Source organism: Eptatretus burgeri, chromosome 16 (assembly GCF_056783735.1).
Source record: "Eptatretus burgeri isolate ZD-2024b chromosome 16, Ebu_testis_v1, whole genome shotgun sequence".
NCBI lineage: Eukaryota > Metazoa > Chordata > Myxini > Myxiniformes > Myxinidae > Eptatretus > Eptatretus burgeri.
Window position 1 is genome coordinate 44,192,208 of NC_140976.1, and position 26,250 is coordinate 44,218,457.

General features: G+C 43.1%; 1 protein-coding gene across 3 annotated transcripts in view; it reads left to right on the forward strand.

The window, feature by feature from the left end:
* The window catches only part of LOC147010995 (TBC1 domain family member 4-like), a 99,725-nt gene that overhangs the window by 44,907 nt on the left and 28,568 nt on the right, over nt 1-26,250 (forward strand). For 2 of the 3 annotated variants that reach the window (XM_085859549.1, XM_085859550.1), the window contains exons 5-12: nt 16,067-16,885; nt 21,477-21,566; nt 22,728-22,832; nt 23,853-23,985; nt 24,202-24,293; nt 24,552-24,662; nt 24,796-24,921; nt 25,552-25,623. In XM_085859549.1, the coding sequence (XP_085715675.1) occupies nt 16,067-16,885; nt 21,477-21,566; nt 22,728-22,832; nt 23,853-23,985; nt 24,202-24,293; nt 24,552-24,662; nt 24,796-24,921; nt 25,552-25,623 (1,548 nt within the window). Of the gene's footprint in view, nt 1-15,774; nt 15,832-16,066; nt 16,886-21,476; nt 21,567-22,727; nt 22,833-23,852; nt 23,986-24,201; nt 24,294-24,551; nt 24,663-24,795; nt 24,922-25,551; nt 25,624-26,250 lie in introns of those variants that run through there. The other variant, XM_085859551.1, reaches the window with a different exon arrangement.

The following is a 26,250-nucleotide window of genomic DNA, read 5'->3' on the forward strand; positions in this document are numbered from 1 at the left end:
ATAAAGAGGTACAGTATTTAAACCAAGCTGCAGAATCATTATCAGCACTGTCTTAAACCATAGATCAGTCGATTCTGAGGATTTTGAGGCCAAGGCTTCGGGGAAAACAAATATTGGAAAATATGGTAGGTTAAGGGCACTATTCAAATATCAGGTGCACAAATTTAGTGCAGGTTCACTATTATGATGCAAGAACATCTTGGAAGGCCAAGTGGTCTTTGAGATTTCGCATTGGCAAAATTGAGCGATGACAAACACATATATATTTTTTTTCAGACTACCATTTGACCTTGTCCTTTAACCCAGACGGGTATGATGTAAATTAAGTGTAAATGTGTCTTGCTCTAGGCTATCTAGAGAGGTCTGTTTCGTTCCAATCAACCAAACCTTGTTTGAGTTCAAGTAACAAAATGTTAAAATGTCTCATTCGGTCATGACAAATTATTTCAAGGTCAAAATGTCAATCCCGCATTCTTTCTCATTTTTTATGCAAAGTTTAATTCTGAACGTCCCAGCCGGCTTTGAGATACAGCTCGGAAAGTGGCAAAAAATACTGAAGGAAAAAAAAACCACAACCTAAATGGTGGTTTCATACTCCTCAGGGTTGAAAACTCTGAAGTACCATTAAAATTGGGGGCATGAACTGCAGAAACAAACCCTGCAAGAGGTATAACCCCCTCCCCTTATCCTATGGGGGGGGGGCTTAATATATATTTATTGATTGATCGATTCTGGCATTTTTGCATACAGTGCCTGTAGAAAGTGTACAGCCCCTTTCAAAATTTTCACCTTTTGTTGCCTTATTGCCTGGAATGAAATTACATTTAATTGGACGTTTTACACCTTTATTTACACATCATAACCCACAACTTCCAAGTGAACAATTCTCCACATTTCAGAAAATTAATTAAAAATACAAAACCACAATATCTTGGTTGGATAAGTGTCCACCCCCTCCCCCCCCTGAGAATAGCAATTGTAAATTAGCTCAGGAGTAAAGAATCACCTTCAAAACAAAATCGCATACCAAGTTAATTGGCCTCCACCTGTGTTAAATTGTAGTGATGCTGATTATTTCAGAATAAAATCAGCTGTTCCTGGAGGTTTCCTCTGCTGGGTGGTGCATTTCACAGCAAGGACTCAACCATGAACACCAAGGGGCTTTCAAAAGAACTTTGGGATAAAGTTGTGGAAAGGCACAGATCAGGGCATGGGTACAAAAATATTTCATAGGCCTTGAATATCCTGTGGAGCACAATCAAGACAATCATTCAGAAGTGGAAGTTGTATGGTACCACCAAGGCCCTGCCTAGATTAGGCTGTCCCTCCAAAATGGATGACCAAGCAAGGAGGAGACTGATCAGAGAAGCCACGAAGAGGCCAATGGCAACTTTTAAAGAGCTACTTGCCTTTATGGCAAAGACTGGTCACTGTGTGCATGTGACAACAATATCCCAAACACTCCACAAGTCTGGCCTGTACAGAAGGGTGGCAAAAAGGAAGCCATTACTCAAAAAAGCCCACCTTGAGTATGCAAATTTGAGGAATGCAAAAAACCACTCCGGAGATTCTGAAGCCATGTGGCAAAACGTTTTGTGGTTTGACAAAACCAAGATGGAACTTTTTGCCAAAATGCAAAACGTTACATTTGGTGCAAACCCAACACAGCACATCACCCAAAGAACACCATCCCTAATGTGAATCATGGTGGTGGCAACATCGTGGTTTTGGGATATTTCTCATCAGCAGTGTCTGGGGTACTTGTCAGGATAAAATGGAAAATGGATGGAGCAAAATACAGAAAAATCCTATAGAGGAAAACATGTTGCCCTCTGCAAGAGAGTTGAAATTGGCTGTGTGCTTCGGGTTGTTGTCATGCTCAAAGGTGAACTTCAATTCCAAAGCTGCACTCGAGTGGGTGAGGAGCAAAAAGATAAATGTCCTTGAGTGGCCCAGTCAGAGCCCAGACCGAGATCTAATTGAAAATCTGTGGCATGATTTGAAGATTGCTGTCTGTCAACGCTCCCCATGGAACTTGACTGAGCTTGAACAGTTTTGTTCAGAAGAATGGGGAAATATTGCGCAATCAAGGTGTGCAAAGTTGGAAGAGACCTATCCCAACAGACTCACATCTGTAATTGCTCTTTAAGATGCTTCCACCAAGTATTCACTCAGGGGGGTGGACACTTATCCAACCAAGATATTCTAGTTTTGTATTTTTAATTAATTTTCTGAAATTTGTGGAATTTGTTTTTCACTAGGAAGTTGTGGGTTACAATGTGTAAATAAAGGTGGAAAAAGTCCTGATTTGATGCATTTTAATTCCAGACTACAAGGCAACAAAAGGTGAAAATTTTGAAAGGGGGTGTAGACTTTCTCTCGGCACTGTATGAAATGTACAGATGGCCCTCAATAAACCAATATTAAAAATGGTAGCTTTAAAGTCTATTGTTGATGTCTCACCTGTGAAAGGGTGAAGACTTTTCGATGGTTATTATAAGGGGTGTGTGTGCTGGTGATGTTTGGCTTCAACAGTGTTGAATTATCGCGTAAGGAAATGCCATCACAAAAACGGCAAAACAGAGCAATAAATTGAGTAAAATGAGCAGAACAATATCAGAGATTTTATGAAAACATATGTTGATTTACACCTCAAACTTGTAGCAAACTGGCATACGTGTGATTACTTGGCAACGGCATCATCTCCACACTGTTTTCCCAACAGGGTGGCAGCTGTGGCACAGGCTTGGCTTTGCACTGATATGTCAGTCTGCTGGTATGCACAGCTATTTGTATCTGCAGCTGTGATAGTCAGAGGCAAGTTTTAAAACCTCCAGGTTCTCCAGGCTGTGCTGTCTCTCTCTCTCTCTCTCTCTCTCTCTCTCTCTCTCTCTCTCTCTCTCTCTCTCTCTCTCTCTCTCTCTCTCTCTCTCTCTCTCTCTCTCTCTCTCTCTCTCTCTCTCTCTCTCTCTCTCTCTCTCTCTCTCTCTCTCTCTCTCTCTCTCTCTCTCTCTCTCTCTCTCTATCTCTATCTCTATCTCTATCTCTATCTCTATCTCTATCTCTATCTCTATCTCTATCTCTATCTCTATCTCTATCTCTATCTCTATCTCTATCTCTATCTCTATCTCTATCTCTATCTCTATCTCTATCTCTATCTCTATCTCTATCTCTATCTCTATCTCTATCTCTATCTCTATCTCTATCTCTCTATCTATCTATCTCTCTCTGTCTCTCTCTGTCTCTCTCAGTCTCTCTCAGTCTCTCTCAGTCTCTCTCAGTCTCTCTCAGTCTCTCTCAGTCTCTCTCAGTCTCTCTCAGTCTCTCTCAGTCTCTCTCAGTCTCTCTCAGTCTCTCTCAGTCTCTCTCAGTCTCTCTCAGTCTCTCTCTCTCTCTCTCTCTCTGTCTCTCTTTATTGGGTAAATTTCAGAATATTTGTAATTGTCACTGCATTTCAGGCTGGAATAACACCTGGCTGCCATCATATGATGTGTGATCTCCAACTCCTCAATAAGCTCAAGCCTGGCTTTGCATCCCTGCTCTTGATGTGCTGAGAAGTGCCTGGAACATAGGCTTGTATGTGGTGTCGATGTTTACACCATGATGTGTTAATTATGTTCACAAAAGCCTTTTGTGAAAAAGACCCCTGGGTACTTTCCTTTCTTAAACGCCTGCTTGCTCATGGCTATTTCAAATCCGGAAGGAAAGAAAGCTCGTAACCATTGTTAATTGTTTTCCATCATCTTTGATCCCATGGTCAGCACATAAAATACACTAACGAGCCGATCGTCTGGGTGGCCTCCTGACACATTTGGATGGCATGATTTGAAGTGAAGCAGCCTGTGTTGGGATTTTGCTTTCCAGAGATGGATGTTCACTTGTTTTGAGTATAACATATGTGCACCTGACAAACCTTTTCTTCAAGTATGCCGAGCTATATCTTGTATTAAGTTGCTCTCCTGAGGAAGACTGAGATCCAGATGTAGCACATTTATTTTTACATTGTCTATCCTGAGTTTGATTCCTGACCCAACTATAAACTGTATATGCACCGTCCCCCGAATGGATGGACATTAAACTGGACGTCCAGTCTGCCAGCATTAGTTGGTTGGCGTTAAAGATCCCACGGTGTCATTCGCGAAGAGTAGACGAGTTATTGCCGGCACCTTAATAAATTACAAATGATTGCCCGGATTGCTTTTGAGAAGGCGAAGGCAAGCCACCCAGTGTAATCCTCCTTTGGCAGCCCTGAAACTGCCTTTGCACAGATTATGATGATGGATGGATGGAGGATGAGGAGGATTATTGATGTATGTAGTAGTGTGAACCGAGCATTTTCCTGGACGATCATCTGTGGAACGCCCTTTACGAGGCTCCGGTGGTCACTTCAAAGGCGCGGCAGGGATCTCGTAAGAAGTAGACCAACACAATCCGTGGATGAGTTTTTAAAACTATATGGTCCCTTGTGTGAGATGTTACTTGATGGGAAAAGGTATTTGGTTTTATTGTGAATCTGAGATTGCTTCATTATTTAATCCCTCATTGCCGTTAAGTGTGTAATGATTTGTTTGCCTTAATTTAAGTAGGCATGTGTAATTTAGACATAATCTTTCTTTCAGTTAGATGTAATACGGGCTGAAACCTAATTACTTTGAAGCAGCTGAAATTTATATGTACACCTCTTGTCGTGCTGTGTTAACCTGCAGCTTTGTATTGGTCTTTTGAAAACACAAAGTTTGCCCAAAGGCCTGCCATTAATATCTCATTTGGTCATCGAGAAATGTGAATGGTTGAAACCTCCACATTATTTCGATGCAACTGTTTTGGTGGGACCCTGGTCCTCTGACACCCTCAACAACATCACATATTCCTGCCCAAGTCACTTTTGACTTGACATCGGACCTGGCTGAACACATTGTGAAAGACTTGGGCTAAAAACATTCCCCGGCCAACACCGCTGAAGTTTAGGCTGTTAAAGGAGTTTTGATGGAATTGGCAAATATGGGAAGGTAAATGCAAGATACTTACTTCTGCCACCGAAGGTGGGCGTAGGTTATGTTTTTCACCCCTGTCTGTCTGTTTGTCTGTCTGTGAGCAGATATCTCAAAACATTATGGACATATTTGGACGAAACTTGGTGGACACGTTGGGTGTGTGACAAGAATGAATTGATTTGATTTTGTTGAAGATCTAGATCTGGATCCGAGAAATTTTTTTTCTTTTTCAAGTAATTCTTCACCGTTGAGAGATGGGGACAAAAACGATTTGTAGCACGATATCTCAAACGGTTATGGACGGATTCGACCAAAACATTGGTGGATGAGTTGGGTAGTTGACAAGAACAAGCCAATTCGATTTTGGTTAAGGTCCGGATGCAATTCCAGCCTATTGTTGGGACGCAAACCGTAATCTGTTCAGCCTGGTGGAGGTATGGGCTCTACCGAGTGCCATTGTAGTTATACGTTGTTTTTATTTTTATATATATATATATTTTTTTACCAATTGGTCATTTGGCAGAAGTAACTTTGGCAGGGTGTACTGCATCTCAGAGCATGACTTGCTTCTTTGGCAGCACAACAACAATTGCATCAGAATGGAACATCAAGCCAGCTACGCCTTTGCATTTACGCTGTGGACGTTAAGCGAATATTTTGAGATGCACAAGCCATTGTGTGCCAGTACCCTCATTGCATTCCATGCATGGATATCGAATGTAATGTGCAACTTAATTACAAAATGTACATGTTGAGGTGGATTCTATTCATGGTTAGAATCGCATTTGACGATCAGTAAACTGATAGGATAAGTTAATGGGTTGTGAATACAGCACAGGCACGAAGGACAAATTGGCCTCTTCCTATATGTTTCCTTGAAAGAAAATATATTGTGCCTAAAGTGCTGATTTATGTTATTTTTTTGTGCAATATTTATTTCTCAAAGTGTGAATCTGCAAATGTTGCATTCCTCTTTGGGAAAAATAAATCCTTTCTATGCCTCTGCAGCCAAAACTGGCATTGTTTTTGGGTTGTCCGTCCGTCCGTTTGTGCATGTGTAGCAGATTTTTCGCTACTGCGATAACCTGAAATGCTGACGTGGGTTGACATCTAATGCAGGTGGAGGCATATCTATTTGCAAAAAACAAATTGTATCCATAGTCAAGGTTCATGGAAGAGATACTACTATATATAATATATAAGAAGTTCGGTCTCAGCTTGCCTGCATCTGTCCGTCCCTGTTTGCTTGTATTCGTCCGTCTGTCAACAATTGTCCTGTAGGGGATACCACTAATCAAGCCCAATCTGCAAATAGTATCATATAGATGGGCCGGTTTCAAACAGTATGCTATAATTGAGTGTACATAGTCGAGGTTCATGAGGAAAGATGGGCTGGTTTCAAACAGTATGATAAATTTGAGTAAGGTGAGGATAGATGGGCCAGTTTCAAACAATACAATATAGTTGAGTAAGGTGAGGATAGATGGGCCAGTTTCAAACAGTAAGATGAAGTTGAGTAAGGTGAGGATAGATGAGCCAGTTTCAAACAGTATGATGAAGTTGAGTAAGGTGAGGATAGATGGGCCAATTTCAAACAATATGATGAAGTTGAGTAAGGTGAGGATAGATGGGCCAATTTCAACCAGTATGATGAAGTTGAGTAAGGTGAGGATAGATGAGCCAATTTCAAACATTATGATGAAGTTGAGTAAGGTGAGGATAGATGGGCCGGTTTCAAACAGTGTGATATTGTTGAGTAAGGTGAGGATAGATGAGCCAGTTTCAAACAGTATGATGAAGTTGAGTAAAGTGAGGAGAGATGGACCAATTTCAAACAGTATGATGAAGTTGAGTAAGGTGAGGATAGATGGGCCGGTTTCAAACAGTGTGATATTGTTGAGTAAGGTGAGGATAGATGAGCCAGTTTCAAACAGTATGATGAAGTTGAGTAAAGTGAGGAGAGATGGACCAATTTCAAACAGTATGATGAAGTTGAGTAAGGTGAGGATAGATGGGCCAATTTCAACCAGTATGATGAAGTTGAGTAAGGTGAGGATAGATGGGCCAATTTCAAACAATATGATGAAGTTGAGTAAGGTGAGGATAGATGGGCCAATTTCAACCAGTATGATGAAGTTGAGTAAGGTGAGGATAGATGAGCCAATTTCAAACATTATGATGAAGTTGAGTAAGGTGAGGATAGATGGGCCGGTTTCAAACAGTGTGATATTGTTGAGTAAGGTGAGGATAGATGAGCCAGTTTCAAACAGTATGATGAAGTTGAGTAAAGTGAGGAGAGATGGACCAATTTCAAACAGTATGATGAAGTTGAGTAAGGTGAGGATAGATGGGCCGGTTTCAAACAGTGTGATATTGTTGAGTAAGGTGAGGATAGATGAGCCAGTTTCAAACAGTATGATGAAGTTGAGTAAAGTGAGGAGAGATGGACCAATTTCAAACAGTATGATGAAGTTGAGTAAGGTGAGGATAGATGAGCCAATTTCAACCAGTATGATGAAGTTGAGTAAGGTGAGGATAGATGAGCCAATTTCAAACAGTATGATGAAGTTGAGTAAGGTGAGGATAGATGGGCCAGTTTCAAACAGTATGATATAGTTGAGTAAGGTGAGGATAGATGAGCCAGTTTGAAACAGTGTGATGAAGTTGAGTTAAGTGAGGATAGATGGACCAATTTCAAACAGTATCATATCGTTGAGTAAGGTGAGGATAGATGGGCCGGTTTCAAACAGTATGATATAATTGAGTGTACATTATCGAGGTTCATGAGGATAGATGGGCTGGTTTCAAACAGTATGATAAATTTGAGTAAGGTGAGGATAGATGGGCTGGTTTCAAACAGTATGATAAATTTGAGTAAGGTGAGGATAGATGGGCCAGTTTCAAACAATACAATATAGTTGAGTAAGGTGAGGATAGATGGGCCAGTTTCAAACAGTAAGATGAAGTTGAGTAAGGTGAGGATAGATGAGCCAGTTTCAAACAGTATGATGAAGTTGAGTAAGGTGAGGATAGATGGGCCAGTTTCAAACAGTATGATGAAGTTGAGTAAGGTGAGGATAGATGGGCCGGTTTCAAACAATACAATATAGTTGAGTAAGGTGAGGATAGATGGGCCAGTTTCAAACAGTAAGATGAAGTTGAGTAAGGTGAGGATAGATGAGCCAGTTTCAAACAGTATGATATAGTTGAGTAAGGTGAGGATATATTGGCCAGTTTCAAACAGTATGATGAAGTTGAGTAAGGTGAGGATAGATGGGCCAGTTTCAAACAGTATGATATAGTTGAGTAAGGTGAGGATAGATGGGCCAATTTCAACCAGTATGATGAAGTTGAGTAAGGTGAGGATAGATGGGCCAATTTCAAACAATATGATGAAGTTGAGTAAGGTGAGGATAGATGGGCCAATTTCAACCAGTATGATGAAGTTGAGTAAGGTGAGGATAGATGAGCCAATTTCAAACATTATGATGAAGTTGAGTAAGGTGAGGATAGATGGGCCGGTTTCAAACAGTGTGATATTGTTGAGTAAGGTGAGGATAGATGAGCCAGTTTCAAACAGTATGATGAAGTTGAGTAAAGTGAGGAGAGATGGACCAATTTCAAACAGTATGATGAAGTTGAGTAAGGTGAGGATAGATGGGCCGGTTTCAAACAGTGTGATATTGTTGAGTAAGGTGAGGATAGATGAGCCAGTTTCAAACAGTATGATGAAGTTGAGTAAAGTGAGGAGAGATGGACCAATTTCAAACAGTATGATGAAGTTGAGTAAGGTGAGGATAGATGAGCCAATTTCAACCAGTATGATGAAGTTGAGTAAGGTGAGGATAGATGAGCCAATTTCAAACATTATGATGAAGTTGAGTAAGGTGAGGATAGATGGGCCAGTTTCAAACAGTATGATATAGTTGAGTAAGGTGAGGATAGATGAGCCAGTTTGAAACAGTGTGATGAAGTTGAGTTAAGTGAGGATAGATGGACCAATTTCAAACAGTATCATATCGTTGAGTAAGGTGAGGATAGATGGGCCGGTTTCAAACAGTATGATATAATTGAGTGTACATTATCGAGGTTCATGAGGATAGATGGGCTGGTTTCAAACAGTATGATAAATTTGAGTAAGGTGAGGATAGATGGGCTGGTTTCAAACAGTATGATAAATTTGAGTAAGGTGAGGATAGATGGGCCAGTTTCAAACAATACAATATAGTTGAGTAAGGTGAGGATAGATGGGCCAGTTTCAAACAGTAAGATGAAGTTGAGTAAGGTGAGGATAGATGAGCCAGTTTCAAACAGTATGATGAAGTTGAGTAAGGTGAGGATAGATGGGCCAGTTTCAAACAGTATGATGAAGTTGAGTAAGGTGAGGATAGATGGGCCAATTTCAAACAGTATGATGAAGTTGAGTAAGGTGAGGATAGATGGGCCAATTTCAAACAGTATGATGAAGTTGAGTAAGGTGAGGATAGATGGGCCGGTTTCAAACAGTATGATATAGTTGAGTAAGGTGAGGATATATTGGCCAGTTTCAAACAGTATGATGAAGTTGAGTAAGGTGAGGATAGATGGGCCAGTTTCAAACAGTATGATATAGTTGAGTAAGGTGAGGATAGATGGGCCAGTTTCAAACAGTATGATATAGTTGAGTAAGGTGAGGATAGATGGGCCAGTTTCAAACAGTATGATATAGTTGAGTAAGGTGAGGATAGATGGGCCAGTTTCAAACAGTATGATATAGTTGAGTAAGGTGAGGATAGATGAGCCAGTTTCAAACAGTATGATATAGTTGAGTAAGGTGAGGATAGATGAGCCAGTTTCAAACAGTATGATGAAGTTGAGTAAGGTGAGGATAGATGGGCCGGTTTCAAACAGTATGATGAAGTTTAGTAAAGTGAGGATAGATGGGCCAGTTTCAAACAGTATGATATAGTTGAGTAAGGTGAGGATAGATGGGCCAGTTTCAAACAGTATGATATTGTTGAGTAAAGTGAGGATAGATGGGCCAGTTTCAAACAGTATGATATAGTTGAGTAAGGTGAGGATAGATGAGCCAGTTTCAAACAGTATGATATTGTTGAGTAAGGTGAGGATAGATGGGCCAGTTTCAAACAGTATGATGAAGTTTAGTAAAGTGAGGATAGATGGGCCAGTTTCAAACAGTAAGATGAAGTTGAGTAAGGTGAGGATAGATGAGCCAGTTTCAAACAGTATGATGAAGTTGAGTAAGGTGAGGATAGATGGGCCAGTTTCAAACAGTATGATGAAGTTGAGTAAGGTGAGGATAGATGGGCCAATTTCAAACAGTATGATGAAGTTGAGTAAGGTGAGGATAGATGGGCCAATTTCAAACAGTATGATGAAGTTGAGTAAGGTGAGGATAGATGGGCCGGTTTCAAACAGTATGATATAGTTGAGTAAGGTGAGGATATATTGGCCAGTTTCAAACAGTATGATGAAGTTGAGTAAGGTGAGGATAGATGGGCCAGTTTCAAACAGTATGATATAGTTGAGTAAGGTGAGGATAGATGGGCCAGTTTCAAACAGTATGATATAGTTGAGTAAGGTGAGGATAGATGGGCCAGTTTCAAACAGTATGATATAGTTGAGTAAGGTGAGGATAGATGGGCCAGTTTCAAACAGTATGATATAGTTGAGTAAGGTGAGGATAGATGAGCCAGTTTCAAACAGTATGATATAGTTGAGTAAGGTGAGGATAGATGAGCCAGTTTCAAACAGTATGATGAAGTTGAGTAAGGTGAGGATAGATGGGCCGGTTTCAAACAGTATGATGAAGTTTAGTAAAGTGAGGATAGATGGGCCAGTTTCAAACAGTATGATATTGTTGAGTAAGGTGAGGATAGATGGGCCAGTTTCAAACAGTATGATGAAGTTTAGTAAAGTGAGGATAGATGGGCCAGTTTCAAACAGTATGATGAAGTTGAGTAAGGTGAGGATAGATGGGCCAGTTTCAAACAGTATGATATTGTTGAGTAAGGTGAGGATAGATGAGCCAGTTTCAAACAGTATGATGAAGTTTAGTAAAGTGAGGATAGATGAGCCAGTTTCAAACAGTATGATATAGTTGAGTAAGGTGAGGATAGATGAGCCAGTTAGGATTAGGGTTGAAACAGGAGAAAAGGAACAGCAGAGAGAGGGGGAAGGGCCTTGGGCCAAGACAGAGGGAGGCAGACAAACAATGGGTCTGGGCAGGAAAGGAGTGCATGGGAGGATGCATGAGGTGGACAAGATGGATACAGAAGGAAACTCTCAAGAGGGAAAATTGAAAATTTGAAAGATGGATGGATTGGGGTGGGGTTAACAAGGGTTGAAAAGATAATGGTTTTGGATTGGGGACGATCTGAGATTGTGGTGAACAGCTGTCTTGAAGACCTCGATTGAAGAATGATATTGAAGAACACGTGGAAGTTGGTTCCACAGATGGGGAAAAAAGAGTAACAAATGGACAAAGGTGAGCAGTGATCTTGGTTAAAGTAGTTTCACCAGAAGGGGGTTGATGGTGGACCGTCTGTGCCCTGCAAAGACTTTAGGGGACAAAGCACAGAAAGAGCAGAATGTGCAATACCAGAAAGGAGGGGGTAGAAGACAGAGAGACCACCGACATGTCTACGATGTCAAAGTGATTGGCCCATAGACTCAGCTTTATTGTGGGAGATTCAAATAATCTTAAAGGCCTTGGTTTCCACGGTGTCAACCGGAGCAAGATGTGAGGCCGGTGAACCAGTCCAGAGGGGAAAGCTGCAATACATCAAGCTGTGGATGAATGCCTTGTACGTGGATAGGCATTCAGGTGCGCCAAGGAAGAACTTTATATGACGGAGAATGCCCTGTGGCTTTGGAGGTGAACTTTGAAATGTGGTTTGCCCAAGAAAGATCGTGTCTGATACTGAGACCCAAAAGCTTGAATGAAAGGACTTCTCCAGAGTGTTATTGAGAAAGTAGATGGGGAGGGTGGGTTTCCAGACCGTCCTTTCAGAGAGACATAATGAGAGTGTGAGATTTCTCAGGATTGAAAGACATGTTCCAAATGTTTGACCAGTTTGTGATTTTATCCATGTCTGCAGAGAGTGAAGAAGCTGCTGCTTGCTGATCTGAGGAATGACAGATGGTACAGCAGAGGATGGAGTCATCAGCAAAGAGATAAAAAGGATTTTCCAGAGAGTCAGAGGGATCATTGATGAAAACCAGAAAGAGCACAGGGCCGAGAACACTGCCTTGAGGAACTCCAGCTTGGACAGGAAGAGGAAATGAGAGAATTACATTAAGAGCCACACGTTGACTGCAACAGGAGAGGAAGTGTGTGAGCCATGAGTGGAAATTACCTTGGCAAACATAAGAAGAGAGTTTGGTGAGCAATGCAGGATGCCAAACTGTATCAAAAGCATGCAGTATGTCAAGGGAGATGGCTCTGATCATATGTCTGGCATTGAGGACCTCCATCCATTGTTGGGAGAGCAGAAGCAGCATATCCAGGGTTGAGTGATCTGGTCTAAATCCAATCTGATAATTGGAAATCAAGTCATTGGAGAAGAGGAAGGATTTGATGTCAGAAGCGATAATGGATTCCATGACCTTACTGATGATTGGGAGCAGGCTGATTGGTCTGAAGTTGCAGGTATCTGTTTTTGCACCTTTTTATGCAGAGCAGTAATGTTTGCTGATTTGCAAGCAGATGGTAGATGACCTTGAGTGAATGAGAGGGTGAGTAGAACAGAGAGAGAGAGAGAGGGTGAGCAAGAGCAGCAGAGCAGGTTTTTAGGACATGTGGGCAGGACATACATTTGTTCTGAGCTTTGTGGAAAGAACTGAGATTGCATTCAGTAGGATTAGCCCTCCATGAGGCAAAGGCAAGTTCTTTCAGAACAACCTCCTCACCACAAGCTTCAGCATACCATGATGGGGGGCAGGGGGGGGGAGAAGGGGTATGAGAACTGAAGACGAGATGAGATAAATCTGTGCATGAGAGAGAGCAAATTTCTTTGAAAGCATTCCCTGGATGAGTCGATGTCAAAGAAAGTAGAGCTGGGAGACCAGTCTAGAAGTTTAATGGCTGCTTTATGTCTGTGCCAGTTTTCCTAAGTGAAACGCCAGACTCGTCGGCGTTTTCGTGGTTCTCCAAGAACGGCCAGAGAGATGTTTACTTTAACAAGCATATGATCGGATGAACTATTGGAGCAGAGGAAGAACAGCAGATATATTCTTGGAAATTGGTCAAAATCAGATCCAGAAAAGATGGAGTACCATTGATTGAGATCCGGGTCGGGAAGTTGACCGATTGAGTCATAGAAGTCTTTTGCTGAAATGCCTTGGCAGGTGAGAGAGGTACCCACACCTAGCCAACTGGCATGATGACAATTGAAGTCACCACATATGAGGAAGAGAGAGTTGGGATGAGAGGATAGAAGTTGGTCCATTTTTTTGGCAAGCGAGATGTAAATGGAGTCATCACTGTTTGGTGGACGGTACAACACACACATAAACATGAGGTGGGAGTGGAGGGGAAGCCATAGCCAGAGGTATTCCTGGGAGTGTGGGGTAGTGAGGGCAGTGCATGGAGAGTGAGGAACAGACTCTTTGATGAAGAGAGCAACTCCACCGCCAGGACGAGGATCAGGTCTGTCATACCAGAGGAGGGAGTAACCAGAGAGGAATCATACTAGGAATCAGAGCCATCTTGAAGGAGGAAAGTTTCTGTTAAACAATTGTCTGATTTGCCAGTGGCTATCTGTATGGCGAAATCTGTCAGGTTAGAGCGAAGGTCTTGGATGTTTGAGGTCCACACTGTTAAGTAAGAGGGAGGGGAGGAGGCTTTGGGTGCAGGAAATCAAAGGGATGTGGAGGTGGAGGGTAAGATTAGGGAGGGGAGGGGGAGGGTAATATGAGGAAGGGGAGGGCGAGGGTAAGATGGGGAGGGCAAGGGTAAGATGAAGGAAGAGAGGACGAGTATATGATGAGGGAGGAGAGGACGAGGATAAGATGAGGGAGGAGATGGTGAGGGAGAGATGAGGGAGGAGAGGGCGAGGGTAAGATGAGGGAGGAGAGTGGAGGGTAAGATGAGGGAGGAGAGTGGAGGGTAAGATGAGGGAGGAGAGGGCGAGGGTAAGATGAAGGAGGAGAGGGCGCGGGTAATATGAGGAAGGAGAGGGCGAGGGTAAGATGAAGGAGGAGAGGGCGCGGGTAATATGAGGTAGGACAGGGCGAGGTTGGTTTAGCTGTTGACAGTTTGTCGGAGATTGCAGAAGAGCTAGGTGAGAGGGCCGGATGAGGAGGAGGACAAAAGGCGAGGTGGTGGTGGGATTAGTTGTGGATGTGGGGGAGGGAAACTTTGAGAAGAGAGGGTGAGGGGGGAGATTTGAGGGAGAAAGGTGTGGGGAGGGAGATAGCTTTTGCGAAAGGTGAGGGGGAAACTTGGAGGGGGAAGAGAGTGAAGTTTGCCATGAAGACTGGGTAGTGCATTCTCCAAAATTGTCATGGGTGCCCCTGGGTGTCAAGATGGTCACTCGCTAACCAGGAATGGACCAAAGCCCTGAGGTGTGAATCCTGGAGCTTTTGCAGTGAGAATGAATCTCTCCAAGACATGACCATGGTTTACTGCCCAAAGATCGGTGATGTCCATTGGTCATGTGGGTTTTAAAAACATGAACATAAAACACCAGCTTTGTACAGTGCTGGTTCTGCCTTTATGGCTTCATCAGAAAAATGAAGCATTGTGGATTACATCTTGGCAGCAGACCTTTTTATTTCAATTCATTTTCAAATAAAAACAAGATGTTCACGGTGGAGCTTCAACGGCAAGTTTAGTTGGCAAACAACAGCAGTCCTTCTTTTCTATGCAGCACCTGGTTGTTGCTAGCATCGTTTACAGGGGCACAGTTGTGCCACTGATGCAGTGCCGCCTGCTGGTTAGAGCAAGAATATGCGATTTGTTCAGGGTGCTGGCATTAGCTCGCCCACTCTTTACAAAGGACACATTGGGATCTTTTACGTCCAGCAGCTAATAACGTCCATCCGAGAGACAGCACACACATTGATGAATCACCCTGCCTGTGAAACACAGATTATGACAGTTTGAAATTCAAACCCAGGACAGACAGATCAGAGGTGAGTGTGCATACCTCCAGAGGCTAGGCTATTGTGCCAGCCCCCTATTTGTTAACTTGACGTTCACGAATGTGCGTTGGTAAGCAAATCGTAATTACAATGCAATAAGGTTTATATCATGTCATCACTGCATGGTAGAACTACCACAAAAAAGGGCAAATCAAAATTCCATCAATTCATCATTGTCCTCAATTAATCCTGGAAATGTAACTGTTGAGATAGCTTCATTTTTCTCTCAGTTTTAATGACTTTTTAGGGTAAATGGGCCCCATTCATCCCGAATTCCTTCTCCTCCCATCCGTTCTCGCTTTACATCACAGTCAACTTTTCATGTACAGGCTCCATCGCATTACCCTCATTTGAAATTCATCTCTTGGCGGGTCTTTGATAGGTGGGCCAAGCCAACCTGCCAGCCAATGAGTTGCAAGAAACCGTTTGCAGTGACGTCCAGCTTTAAAAATCAACTGGAGACTATTTTTGGCTCGTTCCTCCACCAGGCTCCTTCATTCGCTCACTTTTGGATGAGGCGGGTACAGAGGAACCTTTGAAAGTGATCGCATGGCAGTTTGCATAGGGAGGGAAAAGGAGGCATTTGTGTAGCCAGTGGGCAACTGTACGTTTGAAAATCCATTGACCCACCAGCAACAAGCTGAACCTCATGGCCATGGTACCTTTTCTGCAGTGGATCTGCTCTTTCAAGGTGTTCAGACTTTGCATGTCAATTTTGTATGGGCTATTTGCCTCTCATTGTCCAAAGTGTTTATTTATCATGACGTGTTATTATAAGTCGATGTATGAATAATGAATGCCTCCTTCTCCTTCTACAGCTTTCATGGCCTTCATTAGCCTCTTGGTATATTATGGTAAAGTACAACTAACTTTAAAAAAAATTGTTCCATAAATTGACCTAATCATTTTCTTTATCTATTATTCAGGTTCCTGGATTAATAGGCCAACTGCGCCGTGCAAGCAAGGCTGGCCCGCCGGTGGAGCCAGCATCCCACGGTGCCTTTTCAGACTCTGTTCGCTTTGAGGTTCGTTACCGTGGCCGTGTTACAGTTGCTTCTCGCAAACCGCAGCCATCACTCATTGATGACTGCCTGAGACTCTTCCGCCAGACCAGTGGTCAGGATGGTGAGGAAGCCGGTCATTCATCTGCACAGGTGTGCATACAACAAAAGGCGAGTAATGGAGGCAGATCAGAGGCATTGATCTCAGAGTGTCGGGCCCCCAAAACCTCGACGCTAAATTCTTCATGCAATCTTGGCAGCCACAGCCCACCTACTGAAGGCAGCGGGAATGCAGACTCAAACGAAGCTCATTACACCTCATCAAAGCCATCCATTTCTCCAAATTTTTCACGCTCGAAGAGTCAACCGCTGTTCCAGAGCTCACCGGTGACTTCACGTGCCAAGCTTACCACTCAATTGTCACTTTCCAACCTTTCAGAAACTGACTCTGGCTTCCCTGAAACGGACGAGTCAGTTTGCAGTGAGCAACTGGCTTCACCTCATCAAAGTAAAGATGTTATTCATACCTCCTCGATGCCACCACGGTTACGGATCTGGCCTTCAGCCGGTGGTGAGACGACGGACAAGCACAGAGGTTTTCGCCAACGTAGCAACAGTGCATCGGCACGCATGATGGTGCGACCTCTCGACGCAGGGGACGAGCCACGACGCACACGACATGCCAGCCTGCCAGAGGTGGCAGAGCCGGAAGATGAAGATATGAACCACACGATGCTTTTTCAAGTGAGAAAGGCACTCATCTCATCATTTCACCTATTTCTTTGATGGCAAAGTACATTTGTTAGATTGTCAAAATCAAGTAAGAAACCTCCTGGAATTGTGCTTTATTATTTTGAGGTAATCTGTAAGGCAGCTTTACGTTTCTTCATATTTGCCACCTCATGAATAGGCTAATGCTGTAAAACTCCGAGTACTAGCCATTCCTTTAACTTACTGATTGTAATCTTAACCAAAATTGTTTACTTTGTAAAAGGCTTCTGCTGGTGAAATTATGTTGTCAATATTGTTTCCAAGGGCCACTGGACCTGTCGGGCTGGTAGGAGAGCCTTGAGGTATGCACACTCGCCTCCAAGTTGTCTAGCCTGGGTTCGAATCGTGGCCCAGCTATAAACTATCATCCCGGTGTTTCACAGGCACGGTGATTCATCAGTATTTGCATCGGCCCTTGGATGACGTTAAACTGGGTGTCCCATCTGCCAGCCTTAGTTTGTGGACATTAAAAATGCCATGGTGTCCTTGCTCAAAGAGTCGGCGAGCTATCGCTGACACCCTGGCTAACTTCCAAATTGCTTCTCTAACCGACAGGGGGCACTGCATCAGTTGCACAACTACGTCCCCAGAAAATGATGTTCCCTGCATAAGAAGAATACTGGACATGTTACAAGTCGCGTATAGAACAGCTGTGCTCTGTCTGCAAAATGTCTTGTCCGAGTATGAGTTCATTTATCATGTGGCCATCACTTAAGCACCTGAGCTGGACATGATGGTGTTTATTAAACCAAAGGTGCATTTTAAGTGCCTCGCGAGAGACTGATGATATCTTCTGACCAATGGTGGGAGCTTTGATCGTAGCAAGTCAGAATATGGTTAATGGAGCACCATTCCCTTAGAATCTGTTATGCCAAGTTGTGGAGGCCAACACTTGGTGTGGATGTAATACACTTACTTTGGAGTTCATCTGCGTTAGCTTACTGACCCCACCTATAAACCGCCGGATTGGTACTTCGTAGGAAGGCACGTTGGATCACAAAGTGCGCTGTCCCTCGGAGGGACGTTACACTGGGTGGATGGTGGACTTAAAGATTCCCAAGGTACGTGTTTCGTGAAGAATAGTAGAGGTATCCCCTGCACCCCAAACAAATACCATATTTATGCTCAAATCACCTTCAGTCGAACAACAGGCCTGGCCAACTGGTTCCTGAAAGAATTGGGGCAAAACCGTTTTCAGGCTGCACCCACATTAATGTGGAATTATTCGGGTGGACGTACTGTAGTAGTAGTAGCAGCAGCAGCAGCAGCAGCAGCAGCAGCAGCAGCAGCAGCAGCAGCAGCAGCAGCAGCAGCACACTCATCTCTAAGCTGCCTAGCCTGTATTCAAATACCGATCCAGCTATAAACTGTCATCCGGTGTTTCACAGGAAGGGTGATTCATCAATGTGTGTGCTGTCTTTCAGATGGATGTTGAACTGTGTGTCCTGTCTGCTGACATTAGTTGGTGGATGTTAAATATCCCACAGTGTCCTTCGCAAAGAGTAGGAGAGCTATCACCAGCACCATGAACAAATTCCAAATTACTGCCCTAACGACTGCTGTGAAGGCAATGGCAAACCACCCAGCCTGACCCTTGCCAGAAAACTGCTTCAGCAGCACTGATTGTCTGTGACAGAGTATCAAACATCAGAATCAGAATCAGTCATGGTGGTGGTGGTCGTCGTAGTAGTAGTTCTAATTTGTGGTAGTTCTATGAAACCTAATGATAGAAACTGTGTCTAGCCAGGGCCTGTGTTAGTTCTTTTGCAAGAAGACATCTTCAGCGATCTTTTCTGGGTTTGAGTTGGAGATTCGATATTCTCAGTTTAGTTGCCATATCCTGATCAACTTTTCAAGAAAAGACCTGATTTAACTCTGACAAATCAGACAGAAATTGGTCGATTATCGCATGAACCTATATTTGTCACCACAATAAATGAACAATTGGTTTAAACATTTTAAATTTGATTATCTGACTATTACTATTATGTTCCAATTGATCAGTCACTGGCTTTGACACCAATACAAATTTTTATTACAGACCCAAGTATAGGCATCAAAAAGTTACGTATGTCGAACAAACATTCAAATGTAGCACCTCGCTGCCATTAGAGCATTTAAATTGCATCAGATGAGTCAATAAATGTGAATTGTTGCTCCCAGCTTGCCAGCTCGATGACAGAAGACTCACACACATGGACATGGGGGTGAATACACGAGACACAATACAGGACTGGTAGACTAGATAAACACAACCACTGAGCTTGGGGGAAGTTCCGTCACTTTCTGGGGCACTTTGGGTATTGGTGACATCACAACACTGCCTTTCTCAACGCACTCAGCAGGGAAATTTCAAAGGGATGATTTCTTCCTCCCTATGGGTGCCATCATATGGGGATTGTCCATCCTCTTATCCTTTTAAATGCTGAACACCAAGCAAGGAAGCAGCACGTCCAATTTTAAAGTCATTGGTGTGACTGATCTTGAACAAATATATGAAACATTAAAATTTAAAAGGCTGAATGCCAAAACTCGGTATTTGAATCGAAATCTTGTGGCCGAATCCCATCAGTTTCTGTACCCACCTTAAACAGTTGCACCCAGCTGTCCCTTGACTCAGTGTCCTTTTCTTCTGACAAAGTGGAGAGTTTGTTGTCAAACCTCGACTCAGATTCTGCAACCGGTCCAGATGGCATCAGCCCACGTGTCCTAAAAACCTGCTCCTCTGCTTTTGCTCACCCTCTCTCTGTTCTATTCACCCTCTCATTTGCTCAAGGTCATCTGCCATCTGCTTGGAAATCAGCAAACATCATTGCCCTGCATAAAAAAGGTGCAAAAACAGATCCCTGCAACTACACACCAATCAGCCTTCTCCCAATCATCAGCAAGGTTATGGAATCCATCATCGCTTCAGACATTAAATCCTTCCTCTTCTACAATGGCTTGATTTCCGATCATCAATTTGGTTCCAGATCAGGTCATTCCACCCTGGAAATGCTGCTTCTGCTCTCCCAACAATGGATGGAGGGACTTAATGCCAGATATGAAATCAGAGCCATATCCCGAGACAAATCGTGTGCTTTTGACACGGTCTGGCACCCAGCCCTGCTCACCAAACTCTCTTCCCATGGTATTCAAGGCCATCTCCACTCATGGCTCGCAGACTTCCTCTCCTGTCACAGTCAACGTGTGGCCCTAAATGCAGTTCTTTCATCCCCTCTTCCTGTCCAGGCTGGAGTTCCTCAAGGTAGCCTTCTGAGCCCTGTTCTTTTTCTGGATTTCATCAATGATCTCTCTGACTCTCTGGAAAATCCTCGATCTCTTTGCTGATGACACCACCCTCTGTCGTACCATCTGTCATCCCTCAGATTGGCAAGCAGCAGCTTCTTCTCTGTCTGCAGATCTGGATAAAATAACAAACTGGTCCAACACGTGGAACATGTCTTACAATCCTGACAAATTTCACACTCTCACTTTGTCTCTCCAAAAGGACCATTTCAAACTCCACCTTCATCTATTTTCTCAACAATTCTCTGGAAGAAGTCCTTTTGTTCAAGCTTCAAGGTCTCACTATCTCCTATGATCTTTCCTGGGAAAGACACATTTCCAACCTGGCCTCCAAAGCCAGTCGCCGACTGGGCACCCTCCGTCATGCAAAGTCCTTCCTCAACACATCTGAGCTCCTGACCACATACAAAGCCTTTGTCCACAGCCTGATGGAGTATGGCTCTCCACTCTGGGCTGGTGCTCCTGCCTCTCACCTTTCTTGGCTTCACGCTGTGTAAACCAAGGCATTTAGGATCATTGGTATCTCCCACGGTGAGGCTGAGTCTTTGGGCCTCTCACTCCCTCACCGCAGGCAGGTCCTTCTGTCTTCTACCGTCTCCTCTCCGGTCTCGCCCCCCTCCAGCTCTGTCTGTGATATGTCCCCCCCATATTTCCGCAGGGTGCTCAAGGTCCGCCAGCAACCCCCTTCTGGTAAAACTAACAAAATCACAAATCACTGCTCACCTTCACTCTTTCATTCCTCCTTTTCCCCGCCTTTGGAATAAACTCCCACACTCTCTTCAATCCCATTCTTCCCTCCAAGTCTTCAAAACAGCTGTTCACCACCACCTCTTATCTTCCCCCATCCAAAACCATGATCTTTTCTACCCTCGTCAATCCACCCCAAACCTACCTCCTTCAAATTCCCTGCCTTCCTTCCTGAAAGTTCCCTGTCGTGTGAGGTCCCAAAAGTCCCTGTGGTGTCCATCTCGTTTTCCCCTTGTTCTCCGCCCCATCTCTCTCCCTTCCACATGTCTCTGTTCCCCACTGCTTTTTCCTTTCCTCTCCCACCCCTCTTGTCTCCTACCCCCCATTGTTGTGCGTTGTGTGTTAGCTCTCATACGAGCCTCGATATACGAGTTTACAAAATTTTTTTTTAATCAAGCTAAGTTGAATCTGATTTATTGAGGAAGTGTGGAGATGGTTGGGTGGGCTAATCACTGTCGTGCTCTGAGGTCTGAGTAGTGTTATTCCACCGGGCAGGTTGTGGAAGATTTGCTCCTCTGTCTGGACACAGGTTGGCCGATTTGAAATCTACCTGATCAGCCCGGAGTCGAAGAGCACGGTGATGGAGAAAAACTTCAAGGAAGTCGCCTCGGTGTCTCAGGTGTGCCTCAAGTGTTGCTGTGATTTGTTTGTACATTTGTGAGATGCTTTGATCTCCTGGGGATACTTTTGAGGTTGAGCAACGTTTCCAGTGCCATTACAAGGCCGTGCGCTTCATCATTATGAAGCGAAAAGTGGGATTACGCAATTGGTTCACTTTGTCTCTGTCTGTCTGTCTGTCTACAAGTAGGTGTCAGTCTACGGTCAAGGAACTACTTAATTTCAATTTAATGTAATATTTTGAACACCATAGAACATGAATTGGAATAATCCTGTCCCGAGCGCATGCACAGAGGAGTAAGGGAAAACATGTTAAGTCTGTCTGTCTGTCTGGAAGTCAAACAACATTGAAAATCATTCCAAACAGGAAACTTACTGTTTTTAGGGATGTCATAAAGGACACAAACAACAGGTATGAAAAACTTATTCAACGTGTGAAATAAAGTGGTGTAAAAGACTGTGCATCAGCGGCGATAAACTTCTGAAAAAATGTTTTACTATTGATATTTTTTCCACAGCCTTTAAAACCTTTATTTTATTTTATTTTATTTTATTTTAATTGAACACATATACTTGAACACTGTAGAACACAAATCACCTTCTTAGCAATTTAAAAAACCCTTTTAGCAGGACTACTTCGTTCTCATGCCCTGCGGGCAGAGTAATTGTGAGATTCAGCATTCATATAAATATGGTGGCGCATAGTGTTGTTTGTTTCGTGCAAAACACAAAGAAATAGTTGAAAAGACTTTTCTCAAGACTACGTGGGGCAAGGTGTTCTATGAACTCTCCAGTTTTACCTGCATTTGGTCTCTTGTTTTTTTCTCCTTCCTTTCCTCTTAAGCCTTTCCTAATTCGTTCATTTTTGTGCCATCTTTTGTATCCAACCAACACTGATGAGTTGTGAATTCTTTCTAAGTGATTTATAATCTAAATCTTTGCAAAAATTTCAGGTAGATACCAGAGGTGGGTCATGAAAGTCAAAAACTCGACACATCTTGGATGCTTGGCCCACTATCTAATTGATTTCGCGACTGATTGTTAAGCAGCTGTTGCGACTAGTGGCATCACACAACAGAAAGTACATTTGATATAGCTACTGATGATGTCCACTCAATGTGATGGTACTGGTGGCTAAGCACCCCTTCTTCACTTTCTCCAGGGCATTGACAACCCGGACCATTTCGGAGTGATGTGCCGTGAGACATCGGAGCAGGGAAGCCATCGTTTTATGTGCTACGTCTTTCAGTGTGCTTCAGAGGAGCTGGTAATGTTTCCAATTCTATTGTTATTGATGAAAGCTTTCCTTATAAATGTCTCTTAGCCATCAGATATTTAAATATAGACTTGAAGTGCAGACAAGTGTGGTTATTTTCTCCCTAAATGTAAAGGCGATCAGTAAGCCGAATACAATGTTATAATCAAAAGATTTTCCTTATGACAAATCAGGAAAGCCGTTTTCACACAAATTATTGGCACAATTAGTAAAGGTCGGGCCTCTCTTTTTGGATAGAGTGGTAAATTAATGGGGGTGTCTTCCATTAGCTTTCAGACAAAAAGCTTCTCTCTCATTACTCATGCTTACAATGCCATTGCCAGATTTTCCAGAAGAAAGACCTATAATTTTGTAGACTTCCCTAATGATTCAATTCTGAGCTTGAGTTCCAATATAACGACCATCCTCGGTGTTGCATTAATGAAATGGCTATAAATTAAGCATCTTTCGGTGCTTATTGGTCCAACAAAGAATTAAATGTCAAATGTACTTGAAACTGGTTCGCAAGTTGTCCGCTCTTATAAACATTTTGTCCCTGGCTGTTGCTGTAAAGTGAGGGATCTGGTACTTCAATGTTGGAATTTATCCGTATGATGAGCGTTCTAGTCCGAACACTTCAAAAGGTCTCCAGGTTATTTGGGACTTGATCTGAATCTTTATGGCTGTAATTTTGCTCAAATGCGTGAAATGGCATCCTATTGTTCTTGTATCATTGCAATACTGTCGTTGAGAGACTTTCTCCCCTTCAACCTCCTCACAAAGTTCTCACACATTATCAGATCAGGTTTGCCCATGGCATTGCAGAACCACATCAAGGTGGTTAATGGTCGCTCCCCCCCCCCTTTTCTCTTCATCCCCACAAATGGCAACATTAATACATAATAAATAAACTGCTCTCTCATTTTGTGGCCAACATGTAGATATTTTGCCCTTGAGGATGTATAAGTGCCAGGAGGGTTTCTTAGGTATCACGTGTGCATGAACGGCTTACCTGTGTTTATACCAGTGCAGGTGGAAGAAGTGATGCAGACAATGCGTCAGGGTTTCCAGACAGCTGCAGCACTTCAGGCTGGAATTTCACGCCTCCAGCTCTGCGAGGCTTGTCCCATGCATTTCCTGCATCGGCTTTGCGAACATATCAACGGTACGACTGCAACTGGCATGCGTGTCAGCACCCATAGCACCATTGGTGCAGACCATTAAGATTCCAATTTTAAAGTGGTTCATAAGTTTCGAAGGCAGTGAGGGAGTGAGGCTATTGATCTCCCTTTCATATTTGTCATGTGCCTCATAAGATGTGTTGACTTTTGTTGTGCAACTAATCTTTGTCTCAATAACCTTCTCCATATGCTGCATACAGGACTGCAGCCACTCAAAGCCAAGCTGATCATCCAGAAGCATTTGGCACTGCTGAGTGATTGTGACCAAGCCTTAGTTTTTGAGCAGCTCAAGGTGCCTGAGATGCGAGTTATCTTTGAACAAGCAATGTGTCAGGAGGGTTGGGGGAGGGTGGTTGCTGCTAAGCTGATTGATCGGTACCATCTGGGATACCCTGAAAAGGCTGTGGGCACTTGCTCTTTTGAAGCTGCAATTCGATGCAGATGCGATTTTGCTTTTATATCTCTTATTGAGCAGCAGAGATGAATCCAATTGAGGTTTTAGCTACGGCTGTACGAATCCTTCGCTCATGCATTAAATTGTGCTCCTCAGAAAGTAAAGACTGTGAGCGATGCAGAAGAAAACGAAATCCTGATTGGAGTCCTGAGGATTTTGTGCGAGAATAAGCAGAAGGTCCACGTGCATTTGCAGGAAGGCCCGCAGGTTTGTGACTTAACCGTGAGCACAGCAAAAAAGCAGTACCACGCTCACCACTCAACTTTGGATAATTTACCACCCACGTGAATCATGCTTCTGTTAAGCATAACTAACCCAGTGCATTGTATTTCTGGCTCAGCTCCCCTCTCAGGTTCCTGCATCCATACTTCGTTCCAACAGCCAGAGCAGTCAGTCCAAGCTGGGCTTCCTACGGAACCGTGCTCGCAAATCCATAACCACCTCACTGGAGAACATTCTCAACAGGGTTCGTCGTCACAATACCCTACAAACAAATCACTAGCAACAATGCTTCTTCTGCTTCTTATTTCATATGCAGCACATGGCTGCAAGTAGCATCATTTGTTGGGAGCACAGCCGTGCTGCTGATGCATTGACCCCTTTTGGTTAAGTCATCAATTTGTAAGTTGTTCAGGGTGCTTGTGACAGCTCGCCTAATCCTTCTGAAGGAAACCGTGGGATCTTTAACATCCACCAACTAATGCTGGTTGACTGGAGGCCCAGTTTATCATCAATCCAAGGGACAGCACTTACATTGATGAATCACCAGCACTGGTGCTCAGTTACATTCATAAAAGGACAAAAAACAATCTATGTCCACCATAAAGAACGAAAATTAGCCACTGATAAAATTAATAGAATCGACTGCCAGTGACTGAAGAACAAAAGTCACAATATGTTTTGTTGGATGGATTATTATTTATTTCTGCCAAAATGGCTCATTTGTGGAAAAAAAAAAGTTGTATATCTTCTTCATCTTGGCTACCTTAGTGGCCATTTATGTTGAGGAGGTTCAAAGAACAATGCATATCCATAACTATCATCGTTGTTATAATAATTTTAATTGACCCTCTTGTGAACTTGCATTTTTGCACAGGGTGTGATGAGCCGCCTGGGCAGTGGTGAAAACTTTGAAGTGTTCAAGGAGAGGCGAAACAGTCGCACTGAGGTGTGTGCAGGTGGCTGCATTCGCTGAATTCAAGCTTCACACTTTCTGTTGATCTCTCCACTAATAATGGGCTCGCTGGAGGATTGAGAATCTCACAATTGTAATCTATTGCAGCCTTGTCTAATCGACTTATGTGGGTTTGTGATTTTTTGAAGCTATCTTTTTGTTGTTGTTGTTTGTGTTGTTGTTAGAATGCTTCTTTACAAAAATAAACGAGAAAGTATAGAAGGGTAGGACTCAGTCAGAAGTTCTGTAACAAGGGAAGGGAATGTCAACCACATTCGGTGGGACTAACATGCAGTAGAATCTGGATAATAAGCGTATGCGCTTATTTTTAGATTTAGTGAAACACATGCGCTTGTTTGTTACCTCTGCCACCGAAGGTCGTTGGGGGTTATGTTTTCACCCCTGTCTGTTTGTTTTTGAACAAAATATGTCAAAACGTTGTGGACGGATTTGGACGAAATTTGCTGGAGATCTTGAGTACATTCCAAGGACGAAATTATTTGATTTTGGTGAAGATCTGAATGTGGATCTGAGAATTTTTTAAGTGATTCTTCACCATTGAGTGAGTACAGGGCCTGGCTAAAATGACATATAACACGATATCTCAAGTTATGAATGGAT